Here is a 17,850-nt window from a genome sequence, read left to right as displayed (position 1 = left end):
TAGGCAGGGTAATCTGGACACTATCTCCAGCAGATACCACCAATTTCTTTATAACTGGTAAGAAAGAAAATAAACAAGAGATAAGAAATTAAATCTACACTATCTAATTTCTCTCCCCTCTTGTGACCAAACTTCTTTCATAAACAATACTCAGTTACTGAGGGCCAAAGTAATATTGCATAGTGGGTAAGGCATCTGCCTTGCATGCAGTTGACCTAGGTTCAATCTCCAAGAACGCTATTTAGTCCCCAAAGCAAGGCTATGAGTACAGAGCCAGGAGTAACCCCTGAGTATTGCCAAATGTGGCCTCAAAACAAAACAAAAACCAATACCACCACCCCAATATTCAGTTGCTGTCTTTTCTCATTATCTATGCTCTAATTACCTGAAGTTTGATTCTGCTACCACTTATCCAGAGTTTTATTTGTTGGTTTACATGCATAGTGGAAAGAAACAGAGGTTCCAATACAATCTATGGGGAGCTCCTTGCTATTGATATCACAGGATTCAGAAAACATTTCCAAAAACAAGAGGCGACTAGATGTGGATCACTAAGGTAAGGAAAACAGGACCCCCTTCTTGGTGCTTAGATCCTCATCACTAAGGCTTGGGTAATGTCTCTTACTCTCTGAGCTTCTTCCCATTGTTATCTAGTGTTAGATCACACCCTACTTTTTTTGTGTGTGTGTGTGGTTTTTGGGTCACACCCGGCAGTGCTCAGGGGAAACTCCTGGCTCCATGCTCAGAAACTGCTCCTGGCAGGCATGGGGGACCATATGGGAAGCCAGATTCCCAACTGATGACCTTCTGCATGAAAGGCAAACGCCTTACCTCCATGCTATCTCTCTGGCCCCAAGGTGTTCCCGCAACATCCTCTTTCTAAGTCCTTTGATTTGTAAAAGTCCAACTGGATTTCACTCCACCCTCTCCCTCCTGGTTGGAAGATAACGTTTTGATTTGGCTTGGAGTGCAAGAGAGAGATGGCAAGGTGAGAAGTCAATTGACTCCATGATTATCTCCTGATTGGCTTGGTTTATTGCTTCTTCGCAGCTACCCTGCTTCAGATCCGTTCAACCAGGTTGAAAATATGGTGCCTGGGATGATTTCACAATCTTGTAGCTTGGGTCACCAGTGCTCTCTTGATTCCCCATCTAAAACAGCCTGTACCCCCATTCCAACCATATCAGCTTTGTAGATAGAACCTGAACCCACACCTAATACCGAAAGGAGGATCTACTGCTCAACTTCCAGTAGTGGTAACCCTGTGTACTCATTCCCACAATAGGCAAAAGTGTGCAGATGAATGCAAGGGGGCTCTTAGCCACACAACAATGATCAACCTTCGCATTATGAAATGGGCATGGGGAGGGAGAAGTTCCCAGCCCTCCTTGGCAGCTGCAGACATCAGGATGTCCAGCGAACTTGATGTGGGTTCAGTCTATAGTTCCAGGGCTAAATGCCCAGGAACAAATTCACAGCAATGACAGAAATTCTAACTCCACATGTGGAGCTCAGAGCCTAAAAAGAATCTCTTGAGGTCATCAACAAACTACTTTTGGGGCTAGAGATATATTGCAATGGCTAGTGTACTTGCTTTGCACACAGGTGACCCGGTTCATTCCCAAGCACCAATCACTACTATACCAATTATAGTAACTATTTTAAATTACCCAATAAATCTTTTTTTTTTTTATTTGTAGGGAGTCTCCCAAAATGCTCAGGGATGCCAAGGATTATCCTGGGATAATTGGCCAAATGGGGAAGCAATTCAATACGAGGGCCCAAGAATATGATGCTATTTAGATCTTGCAATGCCAAATACCAGCAGGCCACCCAGATTCATGCAAAAGCCTCCAGGGCTATCCCTGGCAATGCTGCTAGGAAAGCCACATGGTATGAGGGGTTGACCCTACGTTGAGTGCCTGCACCATAATTCCTGAATTACCTCCCTGATTCTAGTTCATGAATCAAAATTGATCTGACCTTCAAGGACATGGTCTATCTCAAAAAAAATTTTGAGCACCCTTTGGTGCTCAAGGCTTACTCCTGGCTCTGTGCTCAGGAATCATACCTAGGGGGATCAGGGGACTATACTGGGTGCAAGGGATTGAACCCAAGTTGGCCATATGCAAAGCAAACTTGCTGCCTGTTGTATGATCACTCCAGCTCTGTATCTTGGAAAGTCAATAAAAGGTATTTCCTTCAATTGGTGTGCTGCCTTTTTAAAATATATATATATTTTGTTTCTAGCTTATCTTCAAGAAATCTTACCAGACCATTTTAGTTCAAACTGATTAACTTCCTGAACTAGTTTTTTGTTTTTATTTTTTTGTAAAATCTGGATCAGCAAAGAGCTATACACAGCTATATAATACATGTAAGGGATTCTCAAGCATAGCATTATTCAAATTTTGGACCAGATTTTTATCTCCTGAGTTTTTGAGTCCACCTAGCACCCAATCCTGGTTCTGCATTTGGGTGTCACTTCCAGGACTGCTGGGAGGGCCATGAAGTACCAAGGATCAAATAAAGGTTGGGTGCAAGTCAAGTACTTTAACTCCTATACTACTTCTCCAGTACTAGAACACGATACACATTCTTTTTGTCTTTCTTAGGAAGTGGGTGGATGAAAACTGTCATGCTCACTGTAAGCTATTTAGCAGCATTCTTGGTCTCTATCTACCCAATAGATGTCAGTAGTAACACTCCTCCATAGCTGGTGTTTCTTAAGATCTACTGATGATATAAATCTTATTTCTCTCACAATAACTGTTTCTTTCAAACAAGACTTAGGGGCTAGGAGATCTTAAAGCTAACAATGAGATACCTTCACCATTTTTTCTTTAAGACAGGGTGTTAAGGAAAACTTCCAAGACAAATATGAGTTTAAGATATATCTGTCTGCTTGGAAACACTGCATTTGGGGAGAAATCAAACCATCATTTATGGAAATTTCAGTAAGATAACACAAGAGATAGAAAATAAGAATTCTTGGGGCCAGAGTGGTAACACAGCAGGTAGGGCATTTGCCTTGCATGCAACCAACCCAAGGTCAATCTCCAGCATTCCATACGGTCCCCTGAGCTTGCCAGGAGTAATTGTTCTTTACTTATTTTGTTTTTGGGGGGCCACAACTGGCAGTACTCATGGGTTACTCCTGGCTCTGCACTCAGGAATCACTCCTAGAAGGTTCAATCCCCTGGTGTCCCATATCGTCCCCCAAGCCAGGAGTGATTTCTGAGTACATAGCCAAGAGTAAACCCTGAGTGTCAACAGGTGTGCCCCCCCCAAAAAAATCATTTTACTACAAAGAAAACCCTAGGAAATTTTTTTCAATTGATATAAAAATTTTTTTTCACAGCTTTTGCTTCACTTTGTTGAACATCAAGAGTTAAAGATCAGGGTTTTTTTGGGGTGGGGGGGGCAGAGAGAGAGCATGGAGGTAAGGTGTTTGCCTTGCATGCAGAAAGTCGGTGGTTCAAATCCCGGCATCCCATATGGTCCCCCTAGCCTGCCAGGAGTGATTTCTGAGCGTAGAGCCAGGAGTAAACAATGAGCGCTGCCGAGTGTGACCCAAAAACCAAAAAAAAAAAAGGATCAGGGTTTTTCTATAAGGAATATAGAACACATCATATAGGTAAAACGCTCCATTACATTGAGACGAAAGACATCTTCAAGAAGGAAACAGCACTCTCCAAACAAGTGGAAACAAGAGATAAATGGATGGGACTAATTAAATATAAAGCCACTCACAGAATGGGAGAAACTATTCACCCAATACCCATCAGATAAGGGACTAATATAGAAGATATACAAGGTACTGACAGAACATAACATGAAAAAAAAATCTAACCCCATAAAAAAATGGGGAGATGAACAATTTCTCAAAGAAGAAATACAAATGGCCAAGAGGCACATGAAAAGAACCGTCCACATCATTAATCAACAGGGAGATGCAAATCAAAACAACAATGAGGTACCATCCATGCCACAAAGACTGGCATACATCACAAAGAACAAGAACAATCAGTGCTGGTGGGGCTGTAAGAAGAAAGGAACTCTGGGGCCGGGCGGTGGCGCTAAAGGTGCCTGCCTTGCCTGCGCTAGCCTTGGACGGACCGCAGTTCGATCCCCCGGTGTCCCATATGGTCCCCCAAGCCAGGAGCAACTTCTGAGCACATAGCCAGGAGTAACCCCTGAGCGTTACTGAGTGTGGCCCAAAAACCAAAAAAAAAAAAAGAAGAAAGGAACTCTCTAGGCCCAACCAGTGGCACAAGCGGTAGGGTGTTTGCCTTGCTACAGCTAACCTAGGACTGGCTGCAGTTCAATCCCCAGTCATCTCATATGGTCCCCCCAGCCAGGGGACCTGATTTCTGAGCATATAGCCAGGAGTAACCCCTTAGTGTCACCAGGTGTGCCCAAAAACAAAAACAAAAACAAAAACAAAAACAAAAAAAAAAGAAAGAAACTCTATACTTATCTGGCAGGGGAGATACCATGATCACGAAGGTGGTTTCCCCAGGGCGAGGCTCACCCATTGCACTCCGGGTGTGCTGACCCCTGTGATTTCCCCAAATGTGGGAAACTCGACTGCATAATTTGTGGTAGTGGGGGACTGCATTCGCGCTCTCCCCACTAAAAAAGTGAAAAATTAAAAAAAAAAAAAAAAAAAAAAGAAACTCTAATTCACCGCTGGTGGGAATGCCATCTAGACCAGTCTTTATGGAAAACAATATGGAGATTCCTCAAAGAACTGGAAATTGAGCTCCAATATGATCCAGCTATATATATCCTAGAGATATATCTTAGGAACACAAAAACTCAATACAAAAATGCCTTCCTCACACCTGTTCTTCATTGCAGTGCTATTTACAATAGCCAGAATCTGGAAACAACCAAGATGCCATTCAGCAGATGAATGGTTAAAGAAACTGTGATATATATATATATATATATATATGTGTGTGTGTGTATATATATACATATATATATGTATATATACAATGGAATATTATGCACCTGTCAGGAGAGATGAAGTCATAAAATTTTCTTATACATGAATGTACATGGAAACTATCATGCTGAGTAAAATAAGTCAGAGGCAGAGAGAGACACACAGAATAGTCTCACTTATCTATGAGTTTTAAGAAAAATAAAAGACATTCTTGCAATAATCCTCAGAGACAATAGAGATGTGGGTCAGAAGGACCAACTCATAATATGAAACTCATCACAAAGAGAGGTGAATGCAGTTAGAGAAATAACTACACTAACAACCATCATGACAATGTTAATGAGAAAAGCAGAATACCTGTCTTGAATACAGGTAGGGGTGGGGGAAAAGTGAGATGGGGGACACTGGTGGTGGGAATGTTGCACTGGTGAAGGGGGGGTGTTCTTTTATGGCTGAAACCCAACTAAAATCATGTTTGTAATCACGGTGCTTAAATAAAGGTATTATAAAAAAAAAACTTTAAGGACTATGTAATATTTGTGTAATAATTATTTTTTAGGGCTGGAGAGATAACATAGCAGTGGGGCATTTGCCTTGCATGCAGAAGAACGGTGGTTTGAATCTCAGCAACCCATATGGTCCCCCAAGCCTGCTAGGAGTGATTTCTGAGCATAGAGCCAAGAGTAGCCCCTGAGCGCTGCCAGGTGTGACCCAAAAACCAAAATAAATAAATAAATAAATAAATAAATAAATAAATAATTTTTTAGTCTTTTGAAAATACTGAAATTTCTTGGTTACTTTTTTTTTTGGGGGGGGGGGGGGATCACACTAGTTGTGCTCAGGGGTTACTCCTGGCTCTAGGCTCAGAAATCGTTCCTGGCAGGCTCAGGGGACCATATGGGATGCCGGGATTCGAACCACCGTCCTTCTGCATGCAAAGCGTTAAACATGCTACCTCCATGCTATCTCTCTGGCCCTTGATTACATTTTATATGAAACAATCTTTTTTTGTTTTTGTTTTTTGTTTTTTTGGGTCACATCTAGTAGCGCTCAGGGGTTACTCCTGGCTCTATGCTCACAAATTGCTCCTGGCAGGCTCTGGGGACCATATGGGATGCAGGGATTCGAACCAATGACCTCTTTGCATGAAAGGCAAACGCTTTACCTCCATGCTATCTCTCCGGCCCCTGTTTCTTTCTTTTCTTTTCTTTTCTTTTTTTTTGATTTTTGGGTCACACTCAGCAGCACTCAAGGATAGCTCCTGTCTTTATGCTCAGAAATCACTCCTAGCAGGCTCAGGGAACCATATGGGATGCTGGGATTCGAACCACTTGCCTTCTGCATGCAAGGCAAACACCTTACCTCCATGCTATCTCTCCTGCCCCATATTTTTTTAAGGTTGTTTTCTAATCTATAATTTCAAACACCGTGTCTTCTTTTTTTCTACTAAAAGAGAATATTCTGGGGGGCCCAGAGAGAAAAATAATCAAGTTTTTACTTTGCCAATTATCTACAAGGGCAGAAGCAAAGAGCCTCACCTGGGTATGGTGCTGAGGTGCTCTGGAGAGTCTGGGGAGCAGAGGTAGCATAACTGTAGGAGGGAGCAATTGGCAGAGCAGTTGGGTTTTTCCCAGGGTTCCTTGTTTGTTGAGTGATGGGCACAGCACTAGGCTCCTCTGATGTCTCAGGGTGGAGTGATACATTCTTTGAACTAGAAGTATCTGCAGGCAGGACTGTAGTTGAGAGATTGAAAACTGTAACTGCCTTGTGAACCTAAAGATAGCAAAATAAAAAATCATTTGAATAGGCTAAAGTTACAGTATTTTTAAATTATATATCACATAAAATAATCACATTACTTTTTTCACAAAGCAAAACCATCAAAAAATGCTAAAAACTACTCAAAATAATTAAAATGTTGATATAAATCTCCCCAGTCTTTTACCCTATGCAGAGTTTTGTTTAAAAAAGCAGTAACGGGCCCAGAGAGATAGCACAGCGGCGTTTGCCTTGCAAGCAGCTGATCCAGGACCAAAGGTGGTTGGTTTGAATCCTTGTGTCCCATATGGTCCCCCGTGCCTGCCAGGAGCTATTTCTGAGCAGACAGCCAGGAGTAACCCCTGAGCACTGCCAGGTGTGACCCCAAAAAAAAAAAAAAAAAAAAGCAGTAACAGGGGCTAAAGCAATAGCACAGCAGTACAGCGCCTGTCCCTGGCTGACCCAGAATGGACCTCGGTTAGATCTCCAGCGTCCCATATGGTCACCCAAGCAAGGAGCAATTTCTGAGCGCATAGCCAGGAGTTACCCCTGAGCAACACCAGGTGTGGCCCTAAAACAAAAACAAACAAACTAGGCAATAACGAGGCCAGAGCTGTGGTACAATGATAGGGCATTTGCCTTGCGCATGGCTAACCTAGGATGGACCACGATTCGATCCTCCAGAGTTCCATAAGGTCCCCCAAGCCAGAGCAATTATTTTTTTTTGTTATTTTTTTGGGTCACACCCAGCAGCGCTCAGGGGTTACTCCTGACTCTGTGTTCAGAAATCGCTCCTGACAGGCACGGGGGACCATATGGGATGCCAGGATTCAAACCACAGTCCTTTTACATGCAAGGCAAACACCCTCCATGCTATCTCTCCAGTCCCCAGAAGCGTTATCTAAGCGCGGAGCCAGGAGTAACCCCTGCGCATCAACGTCAATGAATGTGTGGCCCAAAAAGCAAACAAACAAACAAACAAACAAACAAACAAAAAACAGTAACAAGAGGCCAGAGCAATAGTACATCTGGTAGGACACCTGCCTTGCATGTGGCTGACTCGAGTTCAATCCCCAACATTTTTTTTTTCTTGGTTTTTGTGTCACAACCAATCTAGTTCCATCAGTGGCACTCCATATGATCCTTAAAGAGATCCTATCAAGAGTAATCCCTGAGCATTACCAGGTGCGGCCCAGAAACAAAAGTAGAAAAAGGCTCAAAAGATAATATAGTGCATAGGATGCTTGCCTTACATACAGCAATCTGGTTCAATCCCTGAAACCCTACACAGTCTCCTGAGCACTACTAGGAGTGATCCCTGAGACCAGAGTAAAAAGTAGGCCCGAGGAGCAAGCCTTGAACAGACAGGTATGACCCCCAAAACAAAAAGGCAGGGCATTTGTCTTGCACATGACCAGCTGAGTTTTGATCCCCAGAGCACCAATGGTCCCCTAAACCCCACCAGTAGTGACCCGTCAGCATAAAGCCAAGAGTAAATGCTAAGCACTGCCTAGTATGGCACGTAATAAACAAATAAATACATAAATAAACAGACAAAAGGAGCATATACAGGGAAAAAATGTTAAGTTTTATGAGAAATTGTTTTTTAAAAGTTTTGGGTTGAGGCCAGAGCGATAGTACAGCAGCCTTGCACGTGGCTGATCCAGGATGGCTGTTGGTTCGATCCTCAGCATTCCATATGGTCCCCCCAGCCAGGAGAGATTTCTGAGTGCATAGCTAGGAGTAAGCCCTGAGCGTCACTGGGTGTGACCCAAAAACAAAACAAAACAAAACAAAATTAAAGTTTTGGGCTAAATGTGGCAATACTCAGAGATCACTGTGACATTAGAGATTGAACCCTGAACTCCCACATGCATCCCAGGACTTTGAGTCATCTTCTCAATCCAGTTTTCTGTTTTAAATAAATCAGTTAAGATGCTGTGTATGTATACACAATGAAATATTATGCAGCTGTCAGGAGAGATGAAGTTACAAAATTTTCCTATACATGGTTGGATATGAAAACTATTATGCTGAGTGAAATAAGTCAGAGGGAGGGGCCGGAGCAATGGCACAAGAGATAGGGTGTTTGCCTTGCCCGCGCTAACCTAGGACAGACCGTGGTTTGATCCCCCAGTGTCCCATATAGTCCCCCAAGCCAGGAGCAATTTTTGAGCGCAGAGCCAGGAGTATCCCTGAGCGTTATGGGGTGTGGCCCCAAAACAAACAAAGAAAGTCAGAGGGAGAGTGACAGAGGGGCCGGAGAAATAGCATGGAGATAGGACATTTGCCTTGTATCCAGAAGGACAGTGGTTCGAATCCTAGCATCCCAGGTGGTCCCCCGTGCCTGCTGGGGCAATTTCTGAGTGCAGAGTCAGGAGTAACCCCTGAGTGCTGCTGGATGTGACCCAAAAACCAAAAACCAAAAAATAAAAGACATTATTACAGGGGGTGGAGAGATAGCATGGAGGTAGGGTGTTTGCCTTTCATGCAGAAGGACAGTGATTCGAATCCCGGCATCTCATATGATCCCCTGTGCCTGCCAGGGGCGAATTCTGAGCATAGAGCCAGGAGTAACCCTGAGCGCTGCCGGGTGTGAACCAAAAATCAAAAACAAAAAAAAAAAAAGACATTATTGTAATAATGCCTATACAATAGAGATGATGAGTGATGAGTACAATTAGAGAAATAACTATACTAACAACTATCATGACAATGTTAATAAGTGAGAAAAGTAGAATGCCTGTCTCGAATACAGGTAGGAGGTGGGGAAGGAGGGAGATGGGGTATTGGTGGTGGGAATGTTACACTGAAGGGGGTGTGTTCTTTTTATGACTGAAACCCAACTATAAACATGTTAGTAATCATGGTGCTTAAATAAAGATTAAAAAAAGACAAGTAATAGATAATTTATAGTGTATGTTACATATGTAAATGCCACATATGCATATATCAGTTATATACACATAAATTTACATGTACATATTGTATGTATGTGTATATATACATACATATATAGAGTTTATTTACTGGGCCACATATGGTACTTTTATCTGGGATCACTTCTAGTGGGGGTCAGGGGACCATATAATGTGCTGGGGATTGAACCTGGATTGGCTGAATGCAAGCTAAAGATGCTGTCCAGAACTTTCTCTTCAACACCCCCTTTATATTTACAGATAATTTTTGTTATCTTGTTGGGGGCCACACTGAATGGTGCTTAGGTTACTTCTGGATGCAGGGATATAATCTATATTTATATATAATATATATTATGATACTGTTAAATATATCATGAATATAAACTTTATATATATGTATGTGTATATATAGTTTGCTTTTTTGCCCCTGCCAGGGGCCCATATGAATGTGACAGAGACTGAACTTAGGTCTGTCGAATGCAAGGCAAGGTTTCTACCCACTATACTATCTTTCCAGTGCCTACATATAATTTTTCTATACTGAATTCTGCTCCTGCCATTTTCCTCTTCTGTGTTGAGTGTTCTTAGGCAAAAAAAAAAATTTTTAAGCTACAAACTTACATTTCTTATCACTTCCAGTCGCAGTTTTGCATAAACTCTCCTCCACATTCTGTCTGCTTTGGATCCCTTCCAGTATCTTTAAGTACATTTTTAACATATATTTTACTTATTATCTATGTGAAGATTCAGGAGTCCACTTTATTTGGCCACTATTACTGAAAATAATATGTTTATTTATTATTGTTCCTTGTATATGGATTTTAAATATTGAAAATAATTATAAAGTCAAAATAAATCTAGAGCTTTAGGGAAAAGAATATAAAAATGCTTCATGATTCTAGCCTTAATGAAGGATTACTATAGTGGTGATTAAACCAATAAAAACTATAAAAGAGGGGCCGGGCGGTGGCGCTAAAGGTAAGGTGCCTGCCTTGCCTGCGCTAGCCTAGGACGGACCGCGGTTCGATCCCCCGGTGTCCCATATGATCCCCCAAGCCAGGAGCGACTTCTGAGCGCATAGCCAGGAGTAACCCCTGAGCGTTACCGGGTGTGGCCCAAAAACCAAAAAAAAAAAAAAAAAAAACAAAACAAAAACTATAAAAGAGCAGCTTGAAGAAAATAATAGGCAAGTTATGTTTTAGGCATACTGAATCTGAATTTCTTCTGGATAATTCAAAAAACTTTCAGTTTGGAATCTAGCCCCCAAATATAGTAGCTGAAGTCACAGGAGTAATTGAATTTGTCCAAGTACAGCATGTAAGACAAGGAAACAACCTTCAAAATAGAATTCTGGGAGGTCTGAGCTCAGGCTCAGCAAAAAGACAAAAACAACAACAAAAGAGAATATTAGTAATTAAGATGTAAACAGGGACCGGAGAGATAGCATGGAGGTAAGGCATTTGCCTTACATGCAGAAGAACAGTGGTTCAAATCCCGGCATCCCATATAGTCCCCTGAGCCTGCCAGGAGCGATTTCTGAGGGTAGAGCCAGGAATAACCCCTGAACATGGCCGAGCGTGACCCAAAAACCAAAAATAAATAAATAAATAAATAAATAAATAAATAATATAAAAAAGAAAAAAAAAACAGGAAAAATGGGCTATTTACAAAGGAGACATGATTGTTACTAGAGTTGGAAAGTACAATGGATAGGATACTTTCTTTGTATATGGTTGACCAGAGTTCATTTCCAGAACACATATGGTTCCTCCAGCACCACCAAAAGTTAAGTCCTGAGTACCACTATTTGTGGCTCCAAAACAAAACAAAACAAACAACAAAAAAGGACTTATTGCTATCATGATGAAATAATGCAGAGACTAATCATAATCAGATAAGGATTCAAAAGCATACATTCCATTTGGTCACAAGGTAATAAATATAAGAATGAAAATAAGGACTATCAGGGCCAGGGTGATAGCACAATGGGTAGGGCATTTGTCTTACAAGCGGCCAACCTGGATTTGATCCCAAGCATTCCATACGGTCCTTGAGCCTGCCAGGAGTAACTTCTGAGCACAGAGCCAAGAGTACTGCCAGCCTGAGCACTGCCAGGTGTGGCCCAAAAACATAAAAACAACAACCACAAATATATATATATATACATATATATACACACTATCATTTTACTAAAAGAATAACTAAATATGAAAAGGGGCAAGAATAAAAAAAATTTGTGGACTGCATTTGAAAGGTAAATAATCATATTCCAAAATACAATTCTAAAAAGGCAATGATAGCCAATTAGAATCATGCTTGTAATCATGGTGCTTAAATAAAGAGTTTATATATTAAAAAAAATAGAAAGAAAAGAAAAAGGGGCTGGAGAGATAGCATGGAGGTAGGGTATTTGCCTTGCATGCAAAAGGACATGCCTGCCAGGAGCGATTTCAGAGTGTAGAGCCAGGAGTTAACTCCTGAGCGCAGAGCCAGGAATATCCCCTGAGTGCTGCCGGGTGTGACCAAAAAAAACTAAAACTAAAACTAAAAAAACAAGAGAGAGAGAGAGAGAGAGAGAGAGAGAGAGAGAGAGAGAGAGAGAGGGAGGGAGGGAGGGAGGGAGGGAGGGAGGGAGAGAGAGAGGGAGGGAGGGAGAGAGAGAAGGAGAGAGAGGGAGAGAGAGAAGGAGAGAGAGGGAGAGAGAGAGAGAGAGAGAGAGAGAGAGAGAGAGAGAGAGAGAGAGAGAGAGAGAGAGAGAGGGAGGGAGGGAGAGAGAGGAGCATGAGAGAGAGAGGAGCATGAGAGAGAGAAGAGCCTGAGAGAGACAAGATCAGTACGATACATGGCAACAAACACATGGGTAAAGGAGAAGTCTGGACATTCCGGAGGGACCTGGATCTATCTACTGGAATTGCAATAACGTTAACTTCTTTTTGGAAGTGGGCCACACCAAGTGGTGCTCAGGGGTTACTCCTGGCTCTGCACTCAGAAATCACTCCTGGTAGGCTTGGGGGACCATATGATGAGATGCCAGGGATTGAATCCAGGTCTCGCATTCAAGGCAAATGCCCTACCAGCTGTGCTATTACTTCAGCCAACATTAACTTTTGTTTGCTTGTTTTTTGTTTGGGTCACACCTGGCGGTTACCCCTGGCTCTACGCTCAGAAATCACTCCTGGCAGGCTCAGGGACCATATGGGATGCCAGGATTCGAACTAATGTCCTTCTGCATGCAAGGCAAATGCCTTGCCTCCATGCTATCTCTCTGGTCCCAGCTTCTAAATTTTTGTGCACAAATCTTTCATACAATTCTCAAGAACCCATTTTGGAAGTAACATTATTATTATTATTTTTTTTTTTTAGTAATAGTATTTTTTTGGTCTTTTTGTTTGTTTTGGGGCCACACCTGATGACATTCAGGGGTTGCTCCTGGTTATGTGCTCAGAAATCGCTCCTGGCTTGGGGGACCATATGGGACATCAGGAGCTTGAACCATGGTCCATCCTATATTAGTGCATGCAAGGCAAACACCCTGCTGCTTGCACCACCAATCTAGCCCTAGTAACAGTATTTTTTTGTTGTTGTTGTTGCGTGGGGGTTGGGGAGGAAGGGGAGAAGGAGGAAGAAGAGGAAGGGGAACTAGTAACAGTATTTTAAGGAATTCTGCTTCATTGGAATGGAAGACAAAAGCAAAATTAAGGGGCCGGAGTAATAGTACAGTGGTAGGGCTTTTGCCTTGCATGTGTCCGACCCGGGGACCCAGTTTGATTCCCGGCATCTCACATGGGCCCCCAGCCTGCCAGGGGCAATTTTTGAGTGCAGAGCCAGGAGTGACCCCTAAGCTCTGCTGGGTGTGGCCTAGAAACCAATCAATAAATCAATCAAGTTTGAAAAAAACTTAAAATAAAAAGCAAAAATAAGCAAATGAGATTACTTCAATCTACAAAAGTTTCAGAGAAAGAAACTATCTTTAAAGACATCCTGACTTTTGCTCTTGCTCATATACTCTCTAGCTCTCAATTGCTCTTCACTCTTCTATTTCCTCTCTCACTTTCTCCCTTTCTATCTCTCTTACTCTTTTCTCTTGCTCAATTTCTCCTTCTCTCTCTCTCTCTCATCTCCCCCACATCTCTTTTCCCTCTCTTTCATATCTCTAACCCCCTCATTTAAAACAAAAAGAAAAAAATGAGATCTTACTATATGGGAGAATTTCTAAAACAGGGTTAATATTCATGATACACACACACACACAAACACACAAAATCACAAAACTCAACAATAAAATAAAGTTCCTCATGAAAAAGTGGAATTAAAGCTGAAAAGATACTTTACCAGAGAAGACATATAAACTGGACAACAGGTACACATAAATAAAAGCTCATTTTTAGGAAGTGCAAATCAAGACAAGAAATCTCACAACAGTGAAGATGAGACAAAAACAAGTGTCAAGAAGGAACCCACACAGTTCATTGAAATGCTAATTGGTCCAACTCCTAAAGAAAACAGGGTGGGGGAGGGTAGTTGTCTTTTACATAGCCAAACCAGGTTTGATCCCTAGCATCCCATATGGTCCCCAAACACAACCAGGAGTTGATTTCTGCACACAGAGCCAGAAGCAACCCCTAAGCACTACCAAAAAGTAAGCAAATTATACCATGTGATCCAGCAATTCTACTCCTAGCTATCTATTCAAAGAACACAAAAGAACTAATTAAAAAAGATAAACACAAGACAAGGATAACTTAAAAAAAATGAAGCATATGCTTTATGCAAGGGAATCTGGGCACTACGTGGTCACCATAACACCCCAAACCCTGCAAGAGGACCTACAGGAATAGGCTAGAAGCAATGCACACACCTTGTCTGTGCAAGGATCTGTATTCAATTCCTAATAATACATGCATACACAGATATCCAGCATCCATCGGAGGGCCACCCCACCCCATAATGTATAGCTCCCACACTATTTTTTTAAAACCATTGTTAAAAATATTCAGTGGCAAACTTGAAAAAATTTCTAACATGTAGTTGGATCCCTGCATTACATGACCTCTCTAGAACAGCCACGTGTAGACCTGGTGGCCCACACAAAATGGGAGAGACAGAAGAAACCGAAACAGAACAAATAACAATAAAACCAACAAGACAAAAACAAAGCTAGACCAAGCAATAATAATCAAACTGCTTAAAATAGTGGCAAAGAGAATAATTGTAAGTAGTCAAGAAAAAGGATGCAATATCTATAAAGGAGCAAATAAAAATTACAACGGATTTCTCCACGAAAACAAAAAGCTAGAAGACAGTGCCATAATATATATTTGAGTGCCAGGAACTAACAGAACATCTTTAATGTGACTAAAGAAAAAATATTCTGCCAGCTCAGATTTATTTAAACAGTAAAAATAATTTTACTTTTTTTTTGGGGGGGGTCACACCCAGCAGGGCTTAAGGGTTACTCCTGGCTCTATGCTCAGAAATTGCCCCTGGCAGGCATGGGGGATCATATAGGATGCCGGCATTCGAACCACTGTCCTTCTGCATGAAAGGCGAACGCCTTACCTCCATGCTATCTCTCCTGCCCCTGTGAATTAGTCTTTTTTTTTTTTTTTTTTGGTTGGTTGGTTTTTGGGTCATACCTGGTGGCGCTCAGGGGTTACTCTTAACTATACACTCAGAAATTGCTCCTGGCAGGCTCAGGAGACCATATGGATGCTGAGAATTGAAGCGGGGTCAGTCGGTATTGACTGCGTGCAAGACAAATGCCCTACCGCTGTGCTTTACTCCAGTCCCCTTATTTTTGTTTTGTTTTGGGATACACGCAGTAAATCCTCAGAGGTTACTCCTGGCTCTGCACTCAGAAATCACTCTTGGCAGGCTTGAAGAACCATATGAGATGCCAGGGATAGAACCTGGTTGGTTGTGTGCAAGGCAAACACTCTACCCACTGTACTATCACTCTGGCACTGATTTAGTCCTTTATAAGTTAAAGATGTATATTATAGGAATCTAAGAATATCTCACTGATAAGCACACATCTTAAAGACCAGGACTGAATTTGATTCCCAGCACCACTCCACACCATCAGTGTAATCTCAGTTACACTGCAATGGTGATTCCTAGTACTGTAATAGGTAGAGCAACCAAAATGTGCAACTACCAAAGAGGACCACAACAAATGCAAACACCATAATCAAATTTGCAACCCCTAGCAAGTACCAAACCTAGTGCACTGCAACTAAGTATGAATAACAACCAGTTATAGCAATGACCATAAGCAAAAGGGAATAATAAACATTTATTTTTTTTTTGGGGGGGTCACTCCCGGCAGCGCTCAGGGGTTACTTCTGGCTCTACGCTCAGAAATCACTCCTGGCAGGCTTGGGGGACCATATGGGATGCCGGGATTCGAACCACTGTTCTTCTGCATGCAAGGCAAATGCCCTATCTCCATGCTATCTCTCCGGCCCCATATATGTGCTAGGCTGAGTTTGATCCTTGGCATCCTGTAGCCCCTGGGCACTACCAGGTTTGGCCTTAACAGTTTTTGAGCACTATTGGGTCCAGAAACTGCTATTGAGATAGCCCTTATTTTTAATTAAAAAAATAAAATAAAATAAAATATTTTAAAGATTTAGATCAGAGACACTATAGCAAACAGTAAAACTATATTACAAAGAATTATCACTGCACAGTAAATTTTGTTGCTGTAAAATATTGTCACACACTTATCAGCATAAACCACACAATTTTATTATTTACTCAGGTCTTTGGGCCCCATCTGACTGTGCTCAGGACTTACTCTTGACTCTGGACTTAGGAATCACTATTGTGGGTTTGGGGTGCTGAGTATTGAACTAGGGTTGGTTGCATGCAAGCTAAGTGCCCTATGTGATATACTATTGCTCTGGTCCCACAAATTTATTATCTTATGATTCTGTGGAACAGAAATGCAATCTACACACAGTCCCAAGAAACTGATACAGAGACACCAGAAGCAGGGGTCATCAATTTGACTCAGAAGAGTCATTTTTTTCATCCAACCCAGTACGCCCTGAGGAAAGAGAAGCAGCAGGACAAAAGGAGGAGGAATCTTCCAGCTACACAGTCCCAAGAAACTAAGGCAGAGAGACCCACAGTAGGGTTGTCTTTATGTGAAGAGCCATTTTCACACCCAGGCCGGTGCCTCCGAGAAAAATGACTGCACAGTTCTTCAGTGAGGTACACTGAAACACCTAACAAACAAACACAAACAAACAACAAAAAAAAACACTACAACAGAGCTATCAGTATGGAGAAGAAACATAGAACCTAAACACATTTAGTGTTGGTAGATGATGAGATGGTACATAGAGATGGTAGTTCTAAAGAATCGACTAATATCAGCCACCTATGTAGCCTCTCTAATAAGGTCTTTAATGAGGAAATGTTGACGATATTCAAGGAGCTCAAAGAAACCATGGAATGGACAGCAAATAAGACTCAAAAGGATATGCGAATAGAAATGAGAAAATTTCAAACAGAAATGACAGAACTAAAAAGTTTGGCAGACAAAATGAAAAACTCAGCAGAAGACTTTACCAGTAGAGTGCGAATGCTGAGGACAGAATTAGTGAGCTAGAAGATGAGCTGTATGACACTTCCAGTCAACAGCAGTAGATGGAAAAGCTTAATAAAATAAACAAACAGAAGATTAAAAAAAATCAAAATAAAGAACAGACAACAATAGAAATTGAGGATAAATGCAACAGAAACAATGTAAGAATTATTGGGGTCCCAGAGAGCCAGGAAGAAAACCCCTATAAAAAAGCAAAGAGGGGCCAAAGCAATAGCACAGAGGGTAGGGCATTTGCCTTACACGCGGCCAATCGGGGTTCTATCCCTGGCATCCCATATGATCCCCCAAGCCTACCAGGAGTGATTTCTGAGTGCAGAGCCAGGAGTAATCCCTGAGTGCTCCCAAAACAAACAAACAATCAAACAAAAAGGCTTCAGAGTATAGTGAGGAGAAGGAAAGAAACTGAGTAGAGAGGCCAGAGAGATAGCACAGTGGTAGGGCAGTTGCCTTGCACGCAGCTGATTCGAATAGACGATGGTTCGAATCCCGGCATCCCATATGGTCCCCCGTGCCTGCCAAGAGCAACTTCTGAGCACAGAGTCAAGAGTAACCCCTGAGCACTGCCAGGTGTGACCCAAAAAAAAAAAAAGAAAAGAAAAGAA

The 17,850-nt window shown here is 41.9% G+C and overlaps 1 protein-coding gene and 1 non-coding gene across 3 annotated transcripts in view; one reads left to right on the top strand and one right to left on the bottom strand.

Annotated features, from left to right (window-relative positions):
- KIAA0319L (KIAA0319 like) overlaps positions 1-17,850 on the bottom strand; it is a 151,504-nt gene that overhangs the window by 53,136 nt on the left and 80,518 nt on the right. For both annotated transcript variants that reach the window (XM_049774655.1, XM_049774654.1), the window contains exons 4-5: positions 6,493-6,727; positions 1-54 (exon numbers count right to left, since the gene is read on the bottom strand). The exon at positions 1-54 is cut by the window's left edge and continues 48 nt beyond it. In XM_049774655.1, the coding sequence (XP_049630612.1) occupies positions 1-54; positions 6,493-6,727 (289 nt within the window). The remainder of the gene's footprint in view (positions 55-6,492; positions 6,728-17,850) is intronic.
- LOC126013134 (U1 spliceosomal RNA) lies at positions 4,473-4,636 on the top strand. Its single transcript, XR_007497464.1, has one exon. It is a non-coding gene; the product is annotated as a U1 spliceosomal RNA (small nuclear RNA).

This window comes from Suncus etruscus, chromosome 6 (assembly GCF_024139225.1).
Source record: "Suncus etruscus isolate mSunEtr1 chromosome 6, mSunEtr1.pri.cur, whole genome shotgun sequence".
NCBI classification, from domain to species: Eukaryota; Metazoa; Chordata; class Mammalia; order Eulipotyphla; family Soricidae; genus Suncus; species Suncus etruscus.
Note: the sequence above shows the minus strand (reverse complement) of the source record. Positions and strands in the feature narration are given on the sequence as shown.